Below are 26,232 nucleotides of genomic sequence, written 5' to 3' on the forward strand. Positions count from 1 at the left end.
GGACTACAGTACCTGAGACTTTTTAATTATCCCCTTTCTTGAAAATCTATTAAAGCCCTAACCTTAAGTTTCATTATATTCTTTATTAAAGGATTATTCCCGGACTTTACATCTGTAACAGTTCCTTCCGACAGCCAGAGCCTTAGGGAAGAAACCCAACCCCCTTGCGCAATCTCCCAGAAGCAGATGCCATAGCGCCGAGGGCTTTACAGTGCGCATGTGCAACTGGAAGCGGCGAGGCGGGAAGTGTTGCGCAGGCGTGTTTGGCAGACTTGGAGGCGGCGACCCAAGCATCTGGGAAGCCCCAGAAGCCGTATTCCTTTAAACCGTGAGTTTCCGACGGTTTGGTCCATGGCGCGGGATTGTGAGGGATTAGGAACGAATTCTAGATTGTGATTTCCCTCTCGTCGCAGCTCAGTTACTCCCCCAGACCCTTGCGGATCCCACTGACCCGTGGCGGGAATGTCCTGCGCCTGCGCAATAAGCATCCAGTTCGGTCTCGGGTCTGAGGGACTAGGTCTTTCCCCGCGGAGCTCGCGGGCCGGGCTCCGGGAGGGATCCCATTTATGTCCCTCTTCTCTGCCGCCCGGCGCTCCCAAGACGTGACGTTATCATTTCTCCACCACGTTGCACGGGGCCTTGGATAAACCTCCGGCGCTCCCTTTCAGTAGTCAAAAGTTCTCCTCAACCCTCTTCCTCCAGGTCAAACCGTTTTCCACACTAAGGCCTCCCCCACCCGATTCGCTGCCTTTGCAGTTCCCACCGCCGTCTGCCACCGCAGACTCCCCCGGTAGGCAGTTTTCCCTTCAGCCCCTGCCGGTGTGTCTGAGAGGTGAAAGTGAAGCCCATGGAATCTTTAGAAATGGTTCACGGTTTTCTTTCCTTTGGGGATTTGGACAAAGGTGCGTTTTTAAGTGTTTGCTTTGGGGACAGTAGCATTTTTCGTGCTTAGTTCACTAAATGATTTAAACTTCTCATCTTCTCCAGTATTCTGATTTTCACAGCTGCTTTGGTCCCCCTATGGACATGACCCTGTAGCTGGCATTTTGCACCCCACTTGCTTTGTGATGGAGCCTGCTTTGGGGATTCGGATGGATGAGCCAATGACTTTTTCTCCCCTTGGTGGCCAGTTTCAGGCGGATGGCTCATTAAAAAAACAAGAGCAGAATTTTAAACCACCAGGTATGTGTTTATTTCCAAAGACATGTAGGCAACAATTCTCTAATTTCCGTTATTAAAAAAACAACCAAAACACTGAATCTTAAAGTGAGTTGTATGTTTATATAGGAGTATTTTACGAATCGGTAAAACATAAGATCTAGATTTAGGATTGGATTGCATTTTAAAAGGATTGTAGTCCAGCCATGTCGTTTTACAGGTGAAGCTGCTAAAATCTAAATATTAGTGCTTGTCTAAGATCACAGTTTGTTGATAGCCAAACTAGAATTTCTCTTCTAGACCTGTGTTCTTATTTCTACTCACCATATTGCATTAAGCTTGAATTTAGAAATGGACATTGGAGGGACTTTCACTCAAGTATTCAAAGGTAGAATTCACTGACGAAAGTAAATGAAGTGCACTGTGTCTGCAACACAGTAGACATTCAGTAAATATTGATTAAATAGGAGTTCCAATTAACTTGATTTTTTCCCCCCTAAAATGTAGCTAAATCTTCTTGTTCCATCTTTGTCTTAAGCATATTTAGTGCTTTTTTCAAAAATATTAATTTTGACTTTTTGTTCATGAGATATACCTATATACACACAAACACTACAAAATAGACTTTAACTTGAACCCTGGAAAAATATGACAACCCATGCTTCTGCTTTCTGACTAAAGCTTAACTCATCTTTGATGTTAAAGTACCCTATTTGATGAAAGTACCCTTTGATGTCCCTATTTGATGAAAGCCACTATTATTCCAGTTAAAGTGTCTACACTTAAAACTTTACACTTTAAAGTTATTTTTGGTTTATGCTTTGTATTTGCTGCCCTCATCCAGTCCCCCAATTTTATCTTCCCATTCCCACTTTCATTCCCTTGCACTTTGTTCCTGAATTACAGTGAAGTTTCTTACTTAAGCTGCCACCTTTCACTTCCTTTTTCATCTTCCAGTTCAGTTTGTACACTGCCACTAGAATAATCTTAAAATGCCACTTTCATCCAGTTTCATGGATACTCTCCCTCTTCCCCTCCTTTCTTTTGCAGTTACCTGTTTTTCGAGGTTCAGCTTTCCCTATGTCATTAGATACATACAGTAACAGTCATTTTATTATTATTCTTGTATTATTAAGCACTCTGTGTATCTTGCCTCTTCAGTAATACTATAAGCTCCTTGAAGGCAGTATCTTGTATAGCTCCCGATGTACATTGTGCATTAGGCAGGGTATATGAATAAATGAATCTGACTTGGCTCTAGCAAATGTTCAGGTAAAAGCTATTATTCTAATACTCTTCTGAAAATCTGCTAGGAAATAAAGGGTAAGGTGGATTTTATTCCTGATTTCCAAAGTTTTGTAGCTTTTATCTCACAGAACATTGAACATTATAAACAGTACTTTTTATAATTTATATAAAGCATGCTGAAATTGTATTCATATGGTTATTTTTTATTTGACCCTTAATAAAAAGCTAACATTATATCAAAACATAACTTGAATAAGGAATAAAGCTGATGAAGTCCAGGCACATAACTGTTTCATGATCTAGTATGATTTCCCTTGATAGAACGAACAACTTTTGAATGGTGGGATTTCTGTATATCTTTGTATTCCCAGAGCCTTATTCTATTCAGCACATAGTAGGTACTTGAAAATATTTGAAGGCATGTTTTAATGCAGGGATATAAAGTAAAAATCTTAGTATAATGGGTACATAGTATGACCCTTTGTTTTGGAATATTGGTCAGCTCTTTATATAGTAACTTTTTTTCTGATTATTGTACATGCTTAGAGAAGAAAATATAAAAAGAGAATATGCCACTGTCCAGATGTTGCCACTGTTGACATTTTGTTACCTTTCCTTAGTTTTCCTGTGCATACAGAGATACATTAAAAAAAAAATTGGAATCACAGCCAATTTATTTCTAATCTCCATTTTTAACTTAGCAATATGTATCTTGAACGTTTCTTAGTGTAATTAAATATTCTGTAGCTTAGACTGCCTAATGTTCCATTGCATGGTATGCTATAATTTATTCAATTGCCTTTTCTTACTGAACCTTTAGATTGTTTGCCATTTTTCCTGTTACAAAAAATGCTGCAATGAATGAAGTTCCTGGCATAGTTTATTCTATAATAGATATTATCTATAAATAGTAGATATATTTATAAATGATATCTATAAACAATAGATATTATTTAAACTATCAAAAGTTTACTCTTTCATATTTTCAGCAAACTTTCTATTTTTTATTTTTTTGAGTGTCTACCATATGCCAAGTTTAGTAAGTGAGGAAGATCTTTTCAGTGAAGGAAGAAACTCTGTGTGCTCCTAATGTCTCCTCTATACTGTTGAACTGTATTGGAAGGCTTGCTTTTGGTGTGTTATGGGAATAGCTCTTAGCCCACGCTTCTAAAGTGGGTTGTAGGTAACATCCTGGTTTGCCTGAAACAGTTTCAGTTTATGCCTATTATCACAGTGTAATTATTAGTGCCGCCTTTCACTGTCAAGAGTGTCTAGTTTGGGTGATCTCCCTAAATTATGTGATCTTAATTTACATTTAATTATATATAAAACAAGTTACAGGAAGCATAATTTTAGGCAGTGCATGAAGCCCCAGAATAAGCAAGACATATTCCTGGAGTATCAGTGTTACTCCATAGTAATTGAAAGCATTTCATTTATAGGATAGATATTTCTTAAACCTCTGTTACATTTAACATAACACCTTGCTAGGTGCTAGTAATAAATCAGTTCATAAAACAGACAAAAAAAATCAATGCCCTCAATCTAGTGGATAGAGACAGAAAATAGATAAATACTATATTCAAAAGTGATTAGTGCAGTGAAAAAAAATGTAGCGGGGGAGGGGAGATGGTATTGGGGAGGAGACTGTGATTTTAGTAAACTGGTCAGAGAAGGTCAGTGTGGTAACATTTTTTAACAAATAAAGTTGCTTATTTATTTGTTTTTGGCTGTGCTGGGTCTTCGTTGCTGCGCAGGCTTCTCTCTAGTTGCAGTGAGCCAGGGCTGCTCTTCACTGCAGGGTGCCAGCTTCCCTTTGCGATGGCTCCACTTGTTGCAGAGCACAGGCCCTAGGTTGCTTGGGCTTCAGTAGTTTCTGCTCCCAGGCTCTAGAACACAGTTGTGGCGCACAGGCGTAGTTGCTCCATGGCATGTGGGGTCTTCCAGACTGAACCCCTGTCTTCTGCATTGGTAGGCAGATTCTTTACCTCTGAGCTACCAGGGAAGCTCTAGTATGGTAACATTTGAACTAGGACTTGAAGGTGGTGAAGGAGGGAGCTATGCGTATATCTGGGGAGGAGCACTCCAGGCAGAGCAATCAGCAAGTGTGAAGGCCCTAAGCTGGGAGCGTGCTCTCATTTAGAAATAGCTATGGTCATGTGACTGCAAGGAGGTGAGTGATGAGAGTGAAGTCAAAGAAGAGGGAAAGGAGGTAGTTCTTTGGCTTTCCTGTGGAGCAAGATGTGAAACTATTAGTGGGTTTGGGCAAAATAGTGATATGGTGACTTATGGTCACTCTGGCTGCTATGTTACAAATAGATTATAGGTCCTCGAGGGTGAAAGCAGGGAGTATAGTTAAGGAGGCTGTTGCTTTGACCAATTTAGATCTATTACAAAACAGGAAAATATTCACTTAAAATTTCAAAACAGAAGCCTAGATCTTCATTTAAATAATATTTAACAGTTTAAATAATATTTTAGTTTGTGGACTTTTCAGGGTCTTTCCCCAATCCTCAAAGTGTATTTTCATTGGTCTCTGATATTCACTGGTCTCTGCCTTTAGTAGTATTTTCTAGCTTTTGACATGAATACTGTCTTCCAAGATCAACTCTCATCTCCCACTTCAGAATCTGGGGGTTTTTCCACACTGGGGATTTTTCATTCGTTTTGATTATCAGGAAGTTTTTCCATTCAGAAACATCAAAGTTGTTCTGTAAGCAGGAAGCCTTCATATAATCGTGATTTGAATTTTGTACAGATGGGTAACTGCATAGTAAGTGCTGGTGGTATGGAAACACATTGAGCTTGCATAGTCATTCACATGGCTTGTGCATTACAATATTTTCTTACTAGTTATATTTTCTTTCTAGTTATTTCTAACAGCTAACCAGCGTCTCTACTACTAACTGCCAGCTCACGTTTATGCAAAGGGAGGTTCTGAACATGGAACTCATAGGAAAGCCATAGAATGTTGTAGTTGGAAGGTGAAGTTCATCTAATTCAACTCCTTTGTTTTACAGGTTAAAAACCTGAGCACTAATATGGTTTAATGATAGGAGTTGACGCCAGACTCTTTAGATTTTATTGTCTATATCAGCACTGTCCATTAGAACTTTCTGCAATAACAGAGATGTTTGTATGTTGTCGTATGTGGCTAGTGTGACGGAGGAAGTTAATTTTTAATTTAAATTTATTTAATTTTGATTACTTAAATAGCCATATGAAACTGTATCATCCTACTACAAAGCTATGGGTGTTATTAATCATGTACATACAACAAAGCATACACACAAACACTTTAATACATTTAGTAATAAAAAGACCATAAAAGTTGTTAAAATATTTCATCATGCCTAAATACTGTTGATTGTTAAGACAGACCATTATTTTATGTACTGCTCAGAAATGCTGCCAGTTATACTGTGACACAAGGCTTTTCCTTATCGCTAGAATTTTTTTTATATACCTACTGGAAGAGTTCTTTTAGCTGTAACTAGACAAATAATTATATATCTCTAGTACATACATGAAAAGGACAATAAACATTTTGGATCTATCTCTTCTGAATCACTGTTTGTATTCAGAGTCATTAATACCCTATTTTTTCCATCCTAGTATTGTTCTTATATATTAGCGATGCAGAATTTCTTTGAAGAATTCATTAAAAAAAAAAAAGCCATTGTTAATGGGTTCTTAAGAGCTCAGTTATGTGGAGCTAGCCTATGTTTGATTTGTACTTCATCACCTCTACAATTCCTCCCTACAGTCATTTGGCTCTTAAGGTTTAAATGTGAATGTTCCTCTGATTTTTATAATTTTCTCCAGGTTATTGACACCTATTCTGTAAGTTTTGATGCTGACCAACCACAGTTGTAAGTTGCATCCCAATTTGAGAGTTGTTAAAATTGTGTCTTACAAAGAAATGTTATAGCAAATTGAACATATTTTAGTGCCCTTTCATGATGCCTTTTCTGTGACACTGGAACTTGAAGTTGGTTGGACTTGACACTCATTAGACATGATTATAATTGACTGTGGCAGCTGTGACTGCTAGAAAGCCAGCGCTCCCCCCAGGCCTTGGTTTTGGTTTCCAGAGTGAAGGAGTGTGGTAGCTAATAGTGAAGGGATTTCTGTTGTCTTTGGCTTCACTCTGTTGTAACTTACAAACTTTTGCCTTTTTTTTTTTTTTTCTGCAGCTGTCTGAGTGACCATAATGATAGTAAAAACTCATTCATTCAACGAATGTGCCAGACAGCGTTCTAAGAGCTGAGTGCTTTGTGAATTATACAGACGGGAGCCTGTACTGATGGAGCTTATATTCTAGTGGGAGGAGGCAGACAGCAAACAAATAAACAACATAATTTTGTAGCAGATAAGAACTCCAAAAGACAATTAACAGGGTAAAGTGGATAATGGGAGGAGTGCTAATTTAAGTAGGATGTCAGAGGAAACTGAGGATTGATCTAGCCAATGTAAAGTTAAAAGGGAAGAGGATTTCAAGCAAGGGGAACAGAAAGCGCAAAGGCCCTAAAGAAATATGTTACTAATCATAACCACCACCACAAGAATCACCAGTATAATTTATTTAATATTTACCAGTGTCAGACATTGTGTTAAAAGCTGCGCTTGTGTTTTGTATATTGTATTTTAATCCTCATAGTATTTCAGCAGCATGGGTACTATTATTACCCCATTTTCTGCAGATGGAGAAACTAAGGCTTATAGATATAAGCTGTTTGCTTTAGAAAGGTCATACCAGCTGGAGCCAGAATTTTGATTTAGACCTCTCATCTCTAAAACTGGTTCACATAATTACTGTTATATTACCTCTTGTAGTATTGAAATCCATGAAGCTTTTCCAGTTCACCTGCACAGTAGATGGGAAGGTGTTTTAGTTGTTTAGTCTACAAGCTGTGTCTGACTCTTTGTGAGGGTAATTTAAATAATTTAAGTAAGTTCTTTCTGTTACTTAGATGGAGTGATAGAGTAGAAAGACTTTTGGATTAGGTCTTCTTGGCCTCTTATTTAATTTTCACCTCTTAGTATTCTTTCCCTCAGATTTATCTTCCACTTGTCATCTTCCTGCTTAATAACTTTACACGGCTCTTATTTGCATCCTGTCTTTCCTTTTGAATTTTGTCAACCACATTCAATTTTTGTCTTCTCTCCTGCTCTCCCCTCCCTCCACAGTAATCCTTGCCTTTTTCCTTTTGCTTGTCTTTGCATACATAGTAGTTCCTTCCTAAAATGCCTTCTTGTACAGTTCTCTACTTGGTAAGTGCTTCAAAACACAGGTTAACTGTCACCTGAAGCTTCCAGGCACCTTCAGAGATGTTCATTCCCCTTCCCTTCTACCTAGTAATATGTATGAGTATGTGTGTGCTCAGTAGCTCAGTCATATCAGACTCTGCAACTCTTCTAATATTACAATTAAAATCTTGTATTAAAAGTGAGCTTTTAACCTCTGTCTTTTCCACTAAACTAAGCTCCTAGAGAACAGGAACTTCACCAACTTTGTTCATTTGTATTTTAATACACCAATTGCTGGGTACTTTTTAAAACACAGTGTTAAATGAGTGGATCAATAGACTTGTCAGCAATACCTCTGTGAAATTGGGCAAGTGACTTAACTTCCCTGAATATGGTTTCCTTACCTGAAAGACCAGGATCATTATGTCTGTTCTCCCAATATCACAGTGCTGTTATATAGATCTGAAAAAATGCTGTATCTGAAAAGATAATACATGTGTATGTACTTTGAAAATATCTTAAACTGTTGCAGATGCAGAGTGTTGTTATAACTTTAAAAATAGCTAATGCTTGGCCTAGATATTGTAATAAAATCTGAGGACTCTTAAGTATGTAAATCTCCTTTGTATCCAGTAATTTATCACATTTTGAATTATTTCCTTTCTGTATTTTAACCATGCAGGCTTTTGCAAAGACCTTATATTTATTTAAAAGTAATGATTTATCTGCTTTCAGGATGTAGGATACTACTGGTAATTGGGACAGTTTTTAAAGAATATTTTTTAACATTCCTGATACTTTTTAAGTAGAGCTTCTTTCTACGGTATACTGTGAATATTCAATATATAAAACTTTTCCAGGCCTGTAAGATTTTGCATCTTTGGAGGAAGGAAATAGTTTTCAAGAAAATTGCGTTGTGTCCTTGTCATGCCATCTAGTGATCGCAGCTCAGATTGTTTAGTTATCTTTTAAACTTAGCTTGTTCATTGTGTTGTACTCTATACAGTGACAGTATGTCTGTCAGAATGTAATTTTAGAGCAGCAGCAATTGGGTGAGTGATTCAGTTACTTTTCAGTTTTGTCTGTTCCTTCAAGAGGTTTGTGAGTTAGAGCAATTTGATGGGTTTTTAGTCTTATAATTTTAAGGTTTATTTTAGTTATTTTTGTTTGTAATTAATGTAATATAACATAGTATTTATGTTTTAGAAATTATTTTGAGACATTTTAACCTAAGAAAATATAAAATATACTCATTAATTGTAACTGAATTCTTTTTTGCCTTGACAGGTGTTAAAAAAGATATTGAGAAGCTTTATGAAGCTGTACCACAGCTTGGTAATCTGTTTAAGATTAAGGACAAAATTGGAGAAGGTAATTTGGGTATATACTTTATTATCTTTATAAGCTCTTTTCCCCTCCTGTTTTCCTTTGTATGATCTTGATTTTCATTATTATTTCTTATTAGAAAAATACCCCTTTTAAAATATGAAGACTATGGTTGTATTACTAATTGGCATAACTTTTCTTTTTTCCTTGGAAATAAAGGAAGAATAAATAAATACAGTAAAATGAACAGTCCTATTTGAAACTTTATAATTTTATATTATTAAAAGTATTGATATCAATGTATAAATAACTATTGATGATAATTATCTATAAAAAATAAAAAGTTTAAGATTTAAGTGGGGGCATTTGATCAGGGAAAGCCAAATCTTTTTTTCTCTTTTTCCATTGCAGTTAGGTAGAATTAAATATATATGAAACCTAAGATGGTAAGTTGATAAATAAACTGGTACAATATTTATAGGATGGTCAGTGTTTACATAAATACCATTCAGAGACACAATCATACTGACTGAATGAAGGCCAGATTTAGCAGACAGATGTGAAGGGAATGAGAAGATAAAAGATAATAGTTTTGGTGACTGTATTGACAGATAGAAAATAAAAACTTAGTAAAAAGAAAAAAAACAACTTCCATTTCTTCATTGCTTGCTTTTCACAGTTAAGTGTCAGATGAGAAAAGGCTGAGTCAGTGAGTACAGAGAAATTAGAAGATGAGATGATTTGGGATATAAGAATCAAATCTTTACATCTTTTTTCTTACCTGTTTTTGACACTTAAGTCAATTTTCTTACCTTTTTTCCAGCACTGACTTAGTATTCAAAAACTGTTCTGAAAAACTTGTGCATGTCCTCTTTGGTGTTACAGTTTAGTTGCTAATTCTTTGGGACCTCATGGACTGTAGCCCGCCAGGCTCCTCTGTGGGATTTCCCAGGCAAGAGTACTGGAGTGGATTGTCATTTCCTTCTCCAGGGGATCTTCCCAACCCGCAGATTGAACCCGTGTCTCCTTCATTGGCAGGGTTCTTTACCACTGAGCCACCAGGGAAGCCCTCTGGTGTCCTCCTAACAAATAGCTAACTATTCTTGGGGAGGCAGAGGGTTGGAGTGTGATCTGAGGCTAATAAGTTTGAAAATTATAGCATGTATAGTGCCTTTTTGGTTATTTATGATGTACTTCAATACATTAAAGGTCTAGAAAATTTTGTAATGAGAAGTCTATCAATTTATTTTAACTCAGTGTTTCTCAAATTTAATTGACCACCCAGTCTTTTATTTTTTTTCTGTTTAGTTTCACGGTAAATTTTAAAGTTTAAAAAACTTTTTAAAATGAAAAATGTTATAGGTTTTCCTCTTCTTAGATTATTATAATTTTTACTTCTAACAGACCTGAATCTAAGTCTAAAGATAGTAATTTCAAATGGCAATATTGTAGAAAGATAGATACTTATTGGAATGGGTCATACCATAGAAATACCAATATTTTATGCTGATCCAATCAAACAGATTTACTGTATAACTTTACTTAACTAATATATCACCTAAAGAAGTGACACCAGTTAAGAATGTATTAAAAATTAAAAATAAGTTCCATTTATTAATACAAATGTATTTGCTTTTTTGTTTAGTATCATTAGATATTAATGATAAATTATGATAATTTTAGTTTCCAAGCAGTTTTTAAGAATTATTTTAGCATTGTCTCATAAACATTTTTAAAAGTCAAATATTAAAAGATTCTAATAAATTGTTTTGCAGGCACTTTCAGCTCTGTTTATTTGGCCACAGCACAGTTACAAGTTGGACCTGAAGAGAAAATTGCTCTAAAACACTTAATTCCAACAAGTCATCCCATAAGAATTGCAGCTGAACTTCAGTGCTTGACAGTGGCTGGGTAGGCAACTGCTGTATATGATTTTTAAGATTTTTAAATATTAATAGTTAGCTCATAGGGATGATGAGATTGTCTGTGAATTAAACATATTCCTCAGTTGGGTGTTTACAGTTTGCTGGCCCTTTTCCTCTAATCTTGGAATGGCTAGTGAAGTTTAGATTAATTTTTAGGGTGGATTTCCCTTGAGGTTCAGCTTGACTTCTGTTCTCTTAGGACTTCTTCTAATCTTCCTACCAAATCATAGACCTTGTCTTCCATGGTCTAAAATGTAGGGAACTCATATTTCACATCTCCCTAGATATTAACAGCTTCATCTCTTTTTTTATTTTGAACAACAGAATCTTCTAGCATGTCTTTGTCATTGGTGTATCTCTACTAGGTCATTCCTGTCAACAGTATGTCTTATCCTCCCTGCACCTCTGTCCCTCTTGCAGCTACTCCATCATTTCTTTGCTCCCCTTCACAGCTAGACTTCTCAAAAATTAACCTGCACAAACCTGTTTTCACTTCCATACCTCCCTTTTAACTACTCAGACACACACATACACACACAGACACGCACGAGTGAGGCTACTCTCTGTGCTAAACTGAAACTATTAATATCCTTTAGAGTCAGCCCTGACTTCATTTTGCCAGTTCCTTTTTCTGTTCACATGAACTCCTGGCAGTGTGTAGCGTAATTGATTTGAACTGTTGTCTTTAGACTTCTCTGCTGCTATTTATTCCTCAATTTCTCCCTGCTTTCTTTGGCCTTCATTTTCGGTATCTTTGTCAGTTCTTCCTCTTCTGCCTGACCCCTAAATGTTGGAGTTCTTCCATACTTGATCCTGGGCTTTCTTTCTCTAGGCTTTCTTAAGTGGTGTCATGTATCCCACATGGGTTTAAATACATAGTAGTGATTCCCACAAGTGTATATAACCTCAGAACTCGTATTTATATATAAACTCATGTTTATTTATAAAAGTTTATATATATATATAACTGAGATTTATATATCTATATATATGTATATCCACCTGCCTATTTGACATTTCCATTTGGGTACCTAATAAACATCTCAAACCTAGTACACCAGAAAGTAAATTTTAATCCACCTTCATTGGCCCCCAGAATTACCTGTTGCCACAGTCTGTTTTCATCTATCCATCTCAGCAGATGGCACCACAGTCTACCTAGATACCGAAGCCAGAAATCATCATACTCAGTTTCTCCATATCTCTCCTAGTCCACATCCATCATCATGTCCTGGCAGTTTTGCCTCCCAAATACATCTAAAATCTCATCCATATCTGTTTACCTTCTCAACTGCTGTCTTAGTCCAAGCCTCGATTACTACATAGCCTGCTTCTTCTCTTCCTCTCTTAAACCCATAGTCAAAGTACAGCCAGACTGATCCTTAAAATATAAAAATATGTATGTATATAATTCAGATTGGATACTGTTAGTTCCACTAATTGTTCAATGTTTTCTCGATGTTCTTTGAAAAAAATCCAACTTTATCTCATGTCAGTCTTTCTACTTTCTTCACTGTGCCCTAGTTTCTCTAGCTCCTCAAATTTGAGTCAGGAGCTTTCTCACTTCAGGGCCGCTCCCTATACTGCTTCCCTAACCAGGAAGACCCCTGCCAGTCTTTGCATGCTGACTCCTTATGTTTCTGCCCTGAGCAGCAACAGTATCACTTCAAAGTGATCTTTGATTTAAATGAGATCTTTTTTTTTTTTTCATTGTCAGGACCATTTGATCTCTTTTCAAATCCTTACATTTTGTCATTATTTGTTACCATGTTTATTATCCATATTGTCCACTAGATAGTAAAGTTCATGAGGGCAGAAATGTTAATTTTAATTCACCATCACATCCTTAAATGTCTAACATAGTGTCTGTTGATTAACAGGGCGCACTAAGTATCTGTTGAATGAATGAACATGCTGTCTGTTTATTATAGAAGACAGGAGAATAAAGTGGCTACTGTAAGGCACCTGCCTTCTAGTACCCTGAAGAAGATTACTCCTTTTTCTATACTGTAAACAACTCCTTCTACAAGTTTCTCTCTCCTAGTTCTTCAGCAGTGTACATGCTAAAGACGTCTACGTGATCCTGTTTCCTTTCTAGCTCTCATACTGGTTTTTATTTTTTTATTTGGCAGTTACTTCAGAAAACCTGTCTTTACGTTCTGATTCTATTTATTCTGTTTTTCCTCCTTAAATCCTGTTTGGCCTCTTCTTTTCCACTTAAGTTACTTTCTGAAAATTAGTTAATTCCACTTTGCAGTAAATTCCCCTTTGCCAGAATGAAAGCCTTTCCTCAGTCCTTATTTTCGTTGACCTCTTTACTGATCACCCCTTCCTTCAAAACTTACTTGTGGACATTCCTGTCTGGGCTTTCTGCCCCTTCTTCCTTATCTTGCCCTCCAACTTGAGATTTTTCCAAGGCTCAGTTTTCTCTCATAATTTCACAACTTTAGGTATCACTTATCTGTAATACAGTCACTGACTTACACTTGACTTCTCACTTAAGATGTAGTCTTGTATCTAGATATCTTTATCAAATTGATGAGGTTTTAGTTTTAATGCTTTTTTCCCCCCTGTTTTCTCTACATGCTTTGTTAGTATCTGTGTTGTTTTACTCAGACTCAAAACCATGGAAATTGGTTTATCCTGTTTTTCTCATTTTTCTATGAAGTAGTGTGGTGGTTAAGTCTAGGTCTGGAGCACACTGCCTGAATTCAAATCCTGGCTTCATGACCTGCTAGTTTAGTTACCTTGGGGAAATTCTGTAGCCTTTCTGGTCCTCAGTGTCCTTATCTGTTAAAAAAAGGGGAGAGGGGGGAATAATAGTACCATCCTTATAGGGTTGTTGTGAAGGTTATTTGAATTGTTGATCACTATGATTGGTTGATTAGGTCAGAGCTTGGCATGTAGTGAATGTTCAATAATTATTAGCTATTTTTAATTGATTTATTTATTACTGTTATCATCCTATCTCTAAGTCTTGTTAATTCATTTTTATTAGTCATCTTTTCCTTCTCATTCTGTCACTTCCCCATTTAAAGCTATAATTACCTTTGTTTTTGAATTATAACCTCATAACTGGTGCTGTTTTTGTTTAAAAAAAAAACCTTCAGTTAAGTGAGTAGATATCTTATATGGTGATGGCTTTAAGTTAGTTTCCTGGTGTTATTTATGTATTGCTAAAATTGCATTTTTAAAAAAAACTTCATAAAGTTTCAGTTCATTTGACCTTTCCTCCAAAGTTCATTGTGCATTTTTCCACTAGGGGGCAAGACAATGTCATGGGAGTTAAATACTGCTTTAGGAAAAATGATCATGTGGTTATTGCTATGCCATATCTGGAGCATGAGTCCTTTTTGGTAGGTTTTAATATTTCTTGAATTTTTATTGGCTAAATATTTCATTGAAAACAATCTTATAACCTTATTCATAACTTTATTTTAGGACATTTTGAATTCTCTTTCTTTTCAAGAAGTACGGGAATATATGTTTAATCTGTTCAAAGCTTTGAAACGCATTCATCAGTTTGGTATTGTTCACCGTGATGTTAAGCCCAGCAATTTTTTATATAATAGGTGCTTGAAAAAGTAAGTATGGAAAGTTACCAGAAAATATTTGTACTTGAATGAATTTGTTCTATGGGGTCCATCTCTTTGACTTAAAACATACCACAACAACCATGCACAGATTTTTCTGTTTTAGATTTTCACTGTGGTTCGGGAAGGAAAATACCCTCAAGGAGAAGATAAAAGTGTGTTAGTAAGACAGTATACATCATTAGATGTGCCATGGCTCGGTGGAAATAGCTAAGAGACTTAGAAAGGGTCTAGTTTTTTTAAACCTTATACATTTTTCTGGGCTTCATTTTAGTAAATGAGGGGATTGGCCCACATCATAGCCAATTTCCTATTTCAACACTAAAAGTTTTGTGTTTTTTATTTTTTTCTGGTGATGGTATACATAGAGGCATTGTAAGCTGACAACTTAACAACTGCTGTTTATACAGTGGATCATATTGAGTATAGTAAGTAAAATAGAACCATAACCTCTTTTCTTGGGCTTCTGTACTCCTGACTTGTAAATTTAGACCATGATTTTTAATTTATTTTTATTTTAAACTTGTTTAATTAAAAATTATCTGCTATGATGCCATCTCTGCCACCATCAGAGAACAAAGGATCATGTTTACATCTGCTTTCCTTGTCTGCACAAGCCATTGGAAGAAGGGGAGAAAAGATGTTTTCTCTGTGTGGGAGACATCTTTCCTTAATTTTCAGTAGTTAGCCATTAAATTGTCTAAGACAAGTTTTACCTTGTCTGTAAAACTTAACTTTTCTTTCTTCAGGAATATTTTAAATCCTTAATTTATCACCAGAAGATTTACAGTTTCTGTGTGAATGTGGTTTGAGCATATTATGATGTTACTAAGCTTTCAATGTTACAGAGAAATAAAAATGCTTATTTTTGTTTCATAGGTATGCCTTGGTAGACTTTGGTTTGGCCCAAGGAACCCATGATACTAAAATAGAGCTTCTCAAATTTGTCCAGTCTGAAGCTCACCAGGAAAGCTGTTCACAAAATAAATCCTATGTAATTACCGGCAACAAGATTTCATTGAGTGGCCCAGCAGCACCTAAAGAGCTGGATCAGCAGTCTACCCTAAAAACTTCTGTTAAAAGGCCCTACACAAATGCACAAATTCAGACTAAACACGGAAAAGATGGAAAGGTTCTACCTCTTTGATTTCTTAAGTACCAGTACAGTTTTAGAAATGTACTCTGTCCAACAGAGGGAGTTCTAATTCTAGGATGATACTTGCAACTAAAAAATACATATATATATGTTGTTTATACTTGTTATATATTCAGTTTGTTAGAGTTCACTGAGATTTGTAATGGATTGTTTTATGATTTGAAAACTGAAAATTTTGTTTGGTAGATTTATAATGTCTTTGTCACTACAATTGTATTATATAACAAAAATGGAAAATAATAAATTTACCCCTGCATGTGTAAAGTTTATATTATCCTTTTTAAAAGAAAAACATTAGTTATAGAGGAAAAAAATTCCAAAGTGTCTATCTCCATTTTAGCTGCACAGCAACATGTAACATCCATGCAGGTGGTTTTATAATTTTTCAGTTATGTGTATTTGTGTACAGTGTTATCTGTGATAACACTGTATGGCAGTTAAGAACTCTGTCTAGACTGTTTTCTCCTTTCACAGAAGTGTTTTGGTGCCTGAGGATGACTTGGATGCAGCTGCTTTTGTTTTATGTCACTTAACTCTCTCAAAGCTATGGCAGAGTACAGCTGGCAGAAAGTGTTACAGATATAATCCTTCTTTTCCTTGTTTTTGTTGGTATTATAGGAGGGATCTGTAGGCCTTTCTGTCCAGCGCTCTGTTTTTGGAGAAAGAAATTTCAATATACACAGCTCCATTTCACATGAGAGCCCTGCAGTGAAAGTAAGTAATGTAGCTTAATAGTGCAATCATCAGTCAGTGTCACACTGGAGAGAATTTAGGGAATGGCTAGATTAGGTTTTATTATCAGTAAGTTATTAAGGTTTTTTTCTTTAGCAGAAGGTGTTACTGCTTTGAGCATCTGTCTAGTCAGTGCTTTCATTTTCTCCAGGTATGAACTTTTCTAGTGGAATTTTTCATCATTTTTGATTAGCTGCCTATTGTTGCTCTTTCTCTAAGGGAACATTTAGACCGTGTCTGAATGGCCTTATCTCTCATTGGCTGGAGTTGTAAGCTCCCAACAACTAACACATTTCTGATACACAGTTGATGGTGTAAAGATGTTTGTAAAGTTTACAAAATTTTCATCAATGTTAAATGGTTTTAAATGGACTTAAAATATCCTGTAGCAGCTAGATAGCATGAGCAACAAATTAAAACTGATTTTAGCTGATGTAATTGTGCAGTTTACAGTTCTGAAATGGAGTTAGACACTAGAACGTAACTGTTTTATACTTTTATAACATTTCAGGGAAAGTTCTAATAAAGTGCAATTCAAATATTCACCAAACTAGGACCTGTTAGTAAATTTTTATGTTTACTCAACATAGAAACCTAAAAAGGCCATAAATGTTTTGATAGGCAAGTGTTTGTTTACATTCCAACAGCCTGTTCAGCAGTTTTGAAAGTTATACTTCCCCTATTGCTTTTACTGTTACTAGCATATACTAGCATCGTGTTAAACATCATGAAAATAGAGACTATGACTTTCCTTTTACAGCTTATGAAGCAGTCAAAGACTGTGGATTTACTGTCTAGAAAATTAGGAACAAAAAAGAAGACCATTTCTACAAAAGTTATGAATAGTGGTGTGATGAGGAAAACTGCCAGTTCTTGCCCAGCTAGCCTGACCTGTGACTGTTACGCAACAGATAAAGTTTGCAGTATTTGCCTTTCAAGGTAATGTGTTTTGATGGTGCTGTAAAACCACCAGTATGGTGCCAGACAAGATGAGAAATTACATTGATTTTGATGGACAATTGATATAAGTGAGTGAAAAGGAAAAAGGCGGTCCTGTGAACAGCACAGGCACTAATACAGATAAGTACCTTGAAGAGTAGATGACAGCTGTTGTCATGCTTGTCCCTTTACACACATGTGCTCTTTGGGAAGCACATTTGCTTTTACGTGAGGTGGTTTTGTAGTGGTAGGGATAGCTCTTTTGAAACTTCAAAATTGCATGCTTTACTTTGGTGATTTAAGCTTATCTTCTTTTCTTTATTCCTGCCTGTATAGAGTAACCTGAACCAAATACTAGAGCTCTTCTCTCACTCCCACCTCCCAACTCTTTTGCCACATATGAATTCCTTTTTTCCATTCAGGACTTTCATAAGCTTTCATGAGTGAACAAGTATCTCCGTAATTAATCACACCAAACAGAAATTTTTTATATCCCAGAGTTCCTGTTTTATTCTATTTTTCCGTTATGACTCTTATCCTACACTACCTCTTTTTATGTGTGAAAGTACCTTGAAGCCCTTCTGAAATAAGACCTAGGAACTGGTGTGTGGGGAGAGGGCTACAGAAGCAAAATCCAGGATTTTCATCCCACTGGGTTATCATTTTCTTTATAATAACTTTTATTTATATAGATGTCAAAGTAGAGTTTACTGTGAACTAAACTGATGAGTGTTATATTTTTGGTCTTAAATAATTTAACTTATTTCATCATCATAAGGCGGCAACAGGTTGCACCTAGGGCAGGTACACCAGGATTCAGAGCACCAGAGGTCTTGACGAAGTGCCCCAATCAAACTACAGGTATGTTGCACCAGAAATACAAAATCCAGTTAAATTGGTTGCCATAAATTTCATCTTATGATTTTTGTCTACTTATGACTAAATTTGAGCTCTTCTGCTTTTAACTAAATTATATAAGTGGTTCTAGTAGTGTGACCGGAGAAGGCAATGGCACCCCACTCCAGTACTCTAGCCTGGAAAATCCCATGGATGGAAGTCTGGTAGGCTGCAGTCCATGAGGTCACTAAGAGTCGGACACGACTGAGCGACTTCACTTTCACTTTTCACTTTCATGCATTGGAGAAGGAAATGGCAACCCACTCCAGTGGTCTTGCCTGGAGAATCCCAGGGACGGGGGAGCCTGGTGGGCTGCCGTCTCTGGGGTCACACAGAGCCGGACACGATTGAAGCGACTTAGCAGCAGCAGCAGCAGTGTGACATTCCCTTTTTGAGACAGTATTATTAATGAAATCTAGTGTTGCCTTTTTTTTTCCCCCAATAGATTGCATTTTGCTTATCTATTTATGAGATGATTTAGAAATAATTTAACATTACCTTTGTGGGGGGAAAAGTTGTATTTAGTAGTCTTTGCCAACTTAAGACTTGCAACTTTTTATGTTTGTCTAATACCTCAAAATTCTTGTGTGACACACATGATTGTGTGTTAGATTAAAAATTTTTTTTGTTATTGTGAAAACAGTATAATAGTGTTAAATAGATTTTTTAATTTATTTTTTATCAAAGGATAATTGCTTTACAGAATTTTGTTGTTTTCTGTCAAAACTCAACATGAATCAGCCATAGGTATACATATATCCCCTCCCTTTTGAACCTCCCTCCCATCTCCCTCCCCATTCCACCCCTCTAGGTTGATACAGAGCCCCCGTTTGAGTTTTCTGAGCCATACAGCAAATTCCCCTTGGCTATCTATTTTACATATGGTAATGTAAGTTTCCATGTTACTCTTGCCATTCATCTCACCCCCTCCTCCTCCTCTCTCCCCATGTCCATAAGTCTATTTTTTATGTCTGTTTATCCTTTGTTGCCCTGTAAATAAATTCTTCAGTACCATTTTTCTAGATTCTGTATATATTCGTTAGAATACTGTATCTTTTTCTATCTCACTTACTTCACTCTGTATAATAGGTTCTAGGTTCATTCACCTCTTTAGAACTGACTCAAATGTGTGCCTTTCTATGGCTGAGTAATATTCCATTCTGTATACGTACCACAACTTCTTTATCCATTCATCTGTCGATAGACATCTAGGTTGCTTCTGTGTTCTAGCTATTGTAAATAGTGCTGCATTGAACAATGGCATACATGTATCTTTTTCAATTTTGGTTTCCTCAGGGTATATGCCTAGGACTGGGATTGCTGGGTCATATGGTGGTTTTAGTCCTAGTTTTTTAAGGAATCTGCATACTATCTTCCATAGTGGCTGTATCAATTTATATTCCCACCAATAGTGCAAGAGCATTCCCTCTTCTTCACACCCTCTCCAGCATTTATTGTTTGTAGACTTTTTGATGATGGCCATTCCTGACCAGTGTGAGGTGATATCTCATCGTAGTTTTGATTTGCATTTCTCTAATAATGAGTGATGTTGAGTGTCTTTCCATGTGTTTGTTAGCCATCTGTAGGTCTTTGGAGAAATATCTGTTTAGGTCTTTTCCCCACATTTTGATTGGGTTGTTTGTTTTTCTGTTATTGAGTTGTATGAGCTGCCTGTATATTTTGGAAATTAATCCTTTGTCAGTTGTTTCACTTGCTATTATTTTCTCCCATTCTAAGGGTTGTCTTTTCACCTTGCTTATAGTTTCCTTTGCTGTGCAAAAGCTTTTCAGTTTAATCAGGTCCCACTTGTTTACTTTTGTTTTTATTTCCATTACTCTAGGAGGTGGGTCATAGAGGATCTTGCTTTGATTTATGTCATTGAGTGTTCTGCCTGTGTTTTCCTCTGAGAGTTTTATAGTTTCTGGTCTTACATTTAGGTCTTTAATCCATTGAGTTTATCTTTGTATATGGTGTTAGGAAGTGTTCTAATTTCATTCTTTTACATGTAGCTGTCCAGTTTTCCCATCACCATTTATTGAAGAGGCTGTCTTTGACCCATTGTATATTCTTGCCTCCTTTGTCAAAAATAAGGTACCCATAGGTGCATGGGTTTATTTCTGGGCTTTCTATCTTGTTCCATTGGTCTATATTTCTGTTTTTGTGCCAGTACCATACTGTCTTGATGACTTCGCTTTGTGGTATAATCGGAAGTCAGGAAGGTTGATTCCTCCAACTGCATTCTTTCTCAAGACTGCTTTGGCTATTCAGGGTCTTTTATGTTTCCATATGAATTGTGAAATTATTTGTTCTAATTCTGTGAAAAATGCCATTGGTAATTTGATCCCTATCAAATGCATTAAATCTGTAGATTGCATTTGGTAGTATAGTCATTTTCACAATGTTGATTCTTCTTACCTAGGATCATGGAATATCTCTCCATCTGTTTATTTCAACTTTGATTTCTTTCATTGGTGTCTTATAATTTCCTGTGTACAGTTCTTTTGTCTCCTTAGGTAAGTTTAGTCCTAGATATTTAATTCTTTTTGTTGCAGTGGTGAGTGGGATTGATTCCTTAATTTCTCTCTCTGATTTTTCATTGTTGGTATATAAAAATGCAAGTGATTTCTGTGTATTGATTTTGTATCCTGTAACTTTGCTAAATTTACTGATTAGCTCTAGTAATTTTCTGATACTATGTTTAGGGTTTTATATGTATAGCATCATATCATCTGCAGACAGTGAGAGCTTTACTTCTTCTTTTCTGATCTGGATTCCTTTTATTTCTTTTTCTTCTCTGATTGCTATAGCTAGGACCTCCAAAACTATGTTGAAAAAGAAAAAAGTCTATAACCTGAAAGAGTTGTCCTAGAGCACGAACCCAGAAAACATCTTATTGAATAGATGGATCCTGTTATATTCACTTATATTATGGACTTTACAGAAATGTATTCATTGATTGTGGGTTTATTCTGTGCCTGCTAATGACCTAAAAAAATGAATAAAACTATCTGCTTCCACTCTAGTCAGGACACACTCGCAAATAATTATAAAGTAACTGTTAAGTATGGTTATAAAACTTTATACAGAGTATTTAGGGATGCTTAATGAAAAAAGCTGAGCGCCAAAGAATTGATGCTTTTGAACTGTGTTGGAGAAGACTCTTGAGAGTCCCTTGGGCTGCAAGGAGATCCAACCAGTCCTTTCTAAAGGAGATCAGTCCTGGGTGTTCTTTGTAAGGAATGATGCTAAAGCTGAAACTCCAGTACTTTGGCCACCTCACGAGAAGAGTTGACCATTGGAAAAGACTCTGATGCTGGGAGGGATTGGGGGCAGGAGGAGAAGGGGACAACAGAGGATGAGATGGCTGGATGGCATCACTGACTCGATGGACGTTAGTTTGAGTGAACTCCGGGAGCTGGTGATGGACAGGGAGGCCTGGCATGCTGCAATTCATGGGGTCGCAGACAGTCAGACACGACTGAGCCTCTGAACTGAACACTTCTTACCTGAAGGGATTATTGAAGGAGGTTCATGGAAGAGAGAATGTCTGAGAAGAGAATGAATTGGAATTGGGGATTTCGTGGGCAGAGGAACTCAAGAAATAGCATGGTCATACAGGAATCATAAAAGTTTAGTGTTGCTAGAATGTATGGTGAAAGTCAAGGAGTGGTGAGAAACCAACCTGGAGAGAGGTAGACAAGTTTGGATCACAGTTGTTACATGGTTTAGACTATATCCTGTAGGTTTTGGAAAGTTATTCTAGGGAAAAAGATGGTAATAATTGCATTCTAGATGGGTCATTCTGGCAGATATGCAGAGAGGAGGTGTGTGCAGGTCCAGATGAGAGGTGGTGAAAACCTGAACAAGGCATTAATAATAGGAATGAACAGAAAGTCAAGAATTGGAAAGGCGGCCAAGCTTGATGGATAATTGGATGTGGGACTTGGGTATGAGCTGGTGGGGAAAAGACATCCAGGATGTTGATCAGATTTCTAGCTTGGGAGATTCAAATGGGTACCAGTAACCAAGGGAAGGGGAGAATAAAGAAGTAACGTGTACAGGGAAAGATAAAGATGACTGGGGTCATCATTGATTTGAGATGTTTGTAGAAATCCACAGAGATGTCCAACAGAAAAAAAAGTAAGTGAAGTTCAGGGAGGTCTGGACTGCGGAAAAGGTATTAATAATTGAAGCTGTGAAGTAGATGAAGGGCCAGTCAGGGAGAGTATACAGGATAGAAGTTGGAACTCTGGGGAAACTCAGCCCTTACGGCTTGGAGAAAACATTGAAGGAGAAGGCAGAGGTTCAGAGGAAACCAAGAAAGTCAGATGATGCAGTGGTCAAGGGGCTGGTGATACTGGGAGTTCAACCATTAGGAGAGAAGAGATCCCTAAATATGAATATTTTAATGAGTTTCTTCACATGAGGCTGAGCTGGTCTTAGTCATAACTGCAAGAACTACGGAGATTAAAGTTTCCACAATAAAAGTTAGGGTTAGCATCTGGCTGAAGATGAACTTCTAATGTTTAATACTTTTCACTAACGTGAAACACTCTCAGTACTATGCTGTGTAACTCACGGGGTGCATTCAATTTTTCTTCCCTATGTAGCTACTTTGGATGTATTTTGATGTTATAAAATGTGCATTCACTTAGTGATAAAATGTCCTTTTAAACTTAACCAACTCTCATGTTGCTCAAGAAAGGAAATACTGTATTTTGCATTAAGGATGTTAGACCAGGGATTCTCAACTTTGAAATTACGTAAAAGCACCTGAGGAACTTAAAAAACTGATGCCTAAGCCCTGCTCCAGCACAATTAAATCAGAACCTCTGTGGAGATTGGGGCAGGGCATCAGAATTCTTCTAAGGTTCTTAAGAGGGTTTAAATGCACAGTAAAGATTGAGAGCTACTGATGTAGAAGTATCATAGATTGGGGATTTTTTTTTTAAAGTGTGTTTTCTGTTACAGCAATTGACATGTGGTCTGCAGGCGTCATATTCCTTTCTTTGCTTAGTGGAAGATATCCATTTTATAAAGCAAGTGATGATTTAACTGCTTTGGCTCAAATTATGACAATTCGTGGATCCAGGGAAACTATCCAGGCTGCTAAAACTTTTGGTAAGCAGTTTTATATTATAGAATAAAACACATACCTTTGCTAATCTCCTGCAGATCACTTAATAAATTATTACAAAATTCTCTTTACAAATAAACATGTCCTTTGTTCGTAAAGTTCTCTGGTGTTAGTGACTACAAACTATGGGACACTCCTTTGGGACAAAATTTCAGTCAACCCACCTCAAAAGTAACAGGGCTGCCTCTTGCCCAGCCCCAGAGTCAGTGTGCCTTAAAGTTGCATATCAAAATTATCAGAGGAACTTCAGGAAATACATATACTGGTCTCATCCCACCTTTTCCTGGAAAATATGATTCAGAAAAATGTTATACATAGAAAGGGTTGACATTTGTTAGTTTGAGAAAACAAGTAATTTTGACCAAGAGCTATTTCTGAGTAAGAACCACTGCAAAAATGATTATCCATCCGAGTGGCGCAGTCTAATCTACCAGGAAAAGTCAGTGGCGCTTGTGGTCCTGCAGCAGAGTCAGTCTATAACCTTGTACCTTATTGGAAACTATTGGGTTAGGCGAAAAGTTCATTCGGAGTTTTTCCCAAAACCCAAAAGAACCTTTCGACAAACCCAGTGTTACAAGAAAATTTTATCTGAGAGTAATAGAATGAAGTACGGCATACATACTTGAGAGATGGAACCATAAAGGAAAGCAAGATTGTTACATCAGAAATTGTGTTCTTGCATGAGTATGTTTTTCAGTTGGTTGAGAAAATGATAGCTTCTGTCTTCAAAGAATTCATAGTCTAGTAGGTGAGACAGACAGATATTACAATACAGGTTACAATACAGAACTGCAAAAGGAATAATAGAAGTTGTCACAGGATACAACAGAGGCTTAGAATGATCAACTCTGAGAGTGTCAGGCCTCATAGAGGTAGTAATGCTTGAACTGAGTGGTGATGTAAGTGGGAGTATTCTGGGCATAGGGGTGGAGGGGGTGCAGGGCATCCTCATCAAAGACAGGAAACGTGGTCAGAAGCATGTAGAAGCTTGGAAGGGGAAGAGGGAATGGGAACTGCAGCTGATTAAAGATTACAGAATACGATGAAGCTGAAGATTTTGGCAGAGTCAGGAGAGTCCTTTATGTTACTTATTAAGGCACTGTTTTCTACTTACCATCTCCCACTTTATGAGTTGACCTTCAACTGCATGATGTAAAACACAACTAAAATACAGCACATAGTGCTGTATCTCCCATTCAGTGTAAATATATGCACAGAGCAAACAGTTGGATTTGCATGTTTCTCATGGGAGAGACTTCTGATATATTCAAATAATATGATATATGTATATTTTTTCTCTTTTAGGCAAGTCAATATTGTGTAGCAAAGAAGTTCCAGCACAAGACTTGAGAAAACTTTGTGAGAAGCTTAGAGGTGTAAATTCTCACACTCCTAAATTAACAGGTGATATACAGGAGTGCAGTTCTCATGACCCAGCTTTTTCAGAGAAGACAGAAAACCATAAAATTGTTCACTGCATACAGACACCTCAAGCGCAGCCCTCAGGGAGTTCATCATATGAAGGTGGCAGCAGTGGCCGTGGGGGCAATTTTGAGGCGTCTGCTACCAGTCTAGAAGGCTGGGATGAGGTGCCTGATGAAGCCTATGACCTGCTTGATAAACTCCTAGATCTGAATCCAGCTTCAAGAATAACAGCAGCAGAAGCTTTGTTGCATCCATTTTTTAAAGATATGAGTTTATGATTATTCTTTAATGTTTATTATTATGTATTGTGAGGTAAAGTAAAAAAGAGTTACTTGTAATAGCCATAAATTCTTGATTAGAGACCAGGTCAGGGTGAATAATTTATTTAATATTTGCTCTCCTAGGAGATTCTAAAATACAGATTAAGATGACTTAAGTTCCCTAGGATAGTTCTTGGACTGACAAAATGATCTTTTTAGATCTACCCAGGAAGAATCAGATCTTTCATTTACCTAATTGTTTGTCACTGCCATCTGCAGAAATAGGAACAGTTTTAGCCTGGTACATAGGAAGGTATGAGTCTTGAAATTGAGGGTTGTGACAGGGATTAAAGACTTCAGTGAGTCAAAAACCTTCAAGTTTTCTGGTTTTTTTTTTGAGCTATATGTATTTCTGGAAAACTCAACCTGATGCTGGTCCTCTAATTATTCTGGAGGTAGAGAAGATAATTTCCTTTTTTAGAGGCATGGATTATACCTTTTATGAACACTAAAACAATGAGAAAATATTGGGATATTACTTAAAATTGAGTTTTATTTATTCATTTTTTTTAATACTTTTTTTGTGTGAATTGCCATGTTTTTCTTAATGGTTTCTCTCTTGATTTTTCTGCCTTCTCTACCCACATCTAAAACACATTCTCCTTGGAAATTTTATGGTGCTTTCCAAGGCTTCTGGGTACTTTGTTAAATACCGCCTGTGTTCATAGTTGGGAAGTTAAAATAATGTGTTGATAAAGGGAAGCTGTGGGACCAAGGTAAAGATTCAAAGTTCAAAATGCTTTTCTTTTTCTCTGAATATATATGGTTTTTGCATTCTATCGTAGATATAATTAGGTAGCTGCTAAAAGGAGAGTGAACACAGAATTGACAATGTTATTGGAGATTCCTCCTCTGCCTAGAGCCATTCAGATCTCTCTATCCTATTTTGAGTAAGTCGGTCCTGGTCAGAGGAAGACACTTCCTAGAGTCTTCGGTGCATTGGAAAGAGTGCTAAATGAAGTAGGCAAAGTAGAAAAAGAACTAAGATAGAGGTTTATGTATTGTGACATACAAAATTACATATATATATATATATCAATGACAGCATGTCAGATTTACTAAGGGAATTGAGTCTAGGGGTGTAGGTCTGCTGAGAAGTTTCCCACTTGGTAGTCACAGAGTATAA

General features: G+C 36.8%; 1 protein-coding gene across 1 annotated transcript; it reads left to right on the forward strand.

Moving 5' to 3' along the window:
• Positions 229-25,417, forward strand: CDC7 (cell division cycle 7). The gene is made up of 12 exons (XM_013962632.2): positions 229-328; positions 988-1,182; positions 8,944-9,027; positions 10,758-10,893; positions 14,170-14,263; positions 14,349-14,491; positions 15,380-15,632; positions 16,275-16,370; positions 17,149-17,327; positions 18,106-18,188; positions 23,196-23,345; positions 24,667-25,417. Exons 2-12 carry the CDS (start codon positions 1,068-1,070, stop codon positions 25,062-25,064), a joined length of 1,731 nt encoding a protein of 576 aa, XP_013818086.1. The 5' UTR covers positions 229-328; positions 988-1,067; the 3' UTR covers positions 25,065-25,417.

This window comes from Capra hircus, chromosome 3 (genome assembly GCF_001704415.2).
Source record: "Capra hircus breed San Clemente chromosome 3, ASM170441v1, whole genome shotgun sequence".
Classification (NCBI taxonomy): Eukaryota; Metazoa; Chordata; class Mammalia; order Artiodactyla; family Bovidae; genus Capra; species Capra hircus.

What these genes read in the sequence shown, in the direction of transcription:
- CDC7 (XM_013962632.2), top strand. Translation starts at nt 1,068, where the DNA reads ATGGAGCCTGCTTTGGGGATTCGGATGGATGAGCCAATGACTTTTTCT. An exon ending in CAGTGCTTGACAGTGGCTGG is followed by an intron (nt 10,894 to 14,169) that starts GTAGGCAACTGC and finishes TTTTTCCACTAG; the next exon opens with GGGGCAAGACAATGTCATGG. An exon ending in CCAGGCTGCTAAAACTTTTG is followed by an intron (nt 23,346 to 24,666) that starts GTAAGCAGTTTT and finishes TTTCTCTTTTAG; the next exon opens with GCAAGTCAATATTGTGTAGC.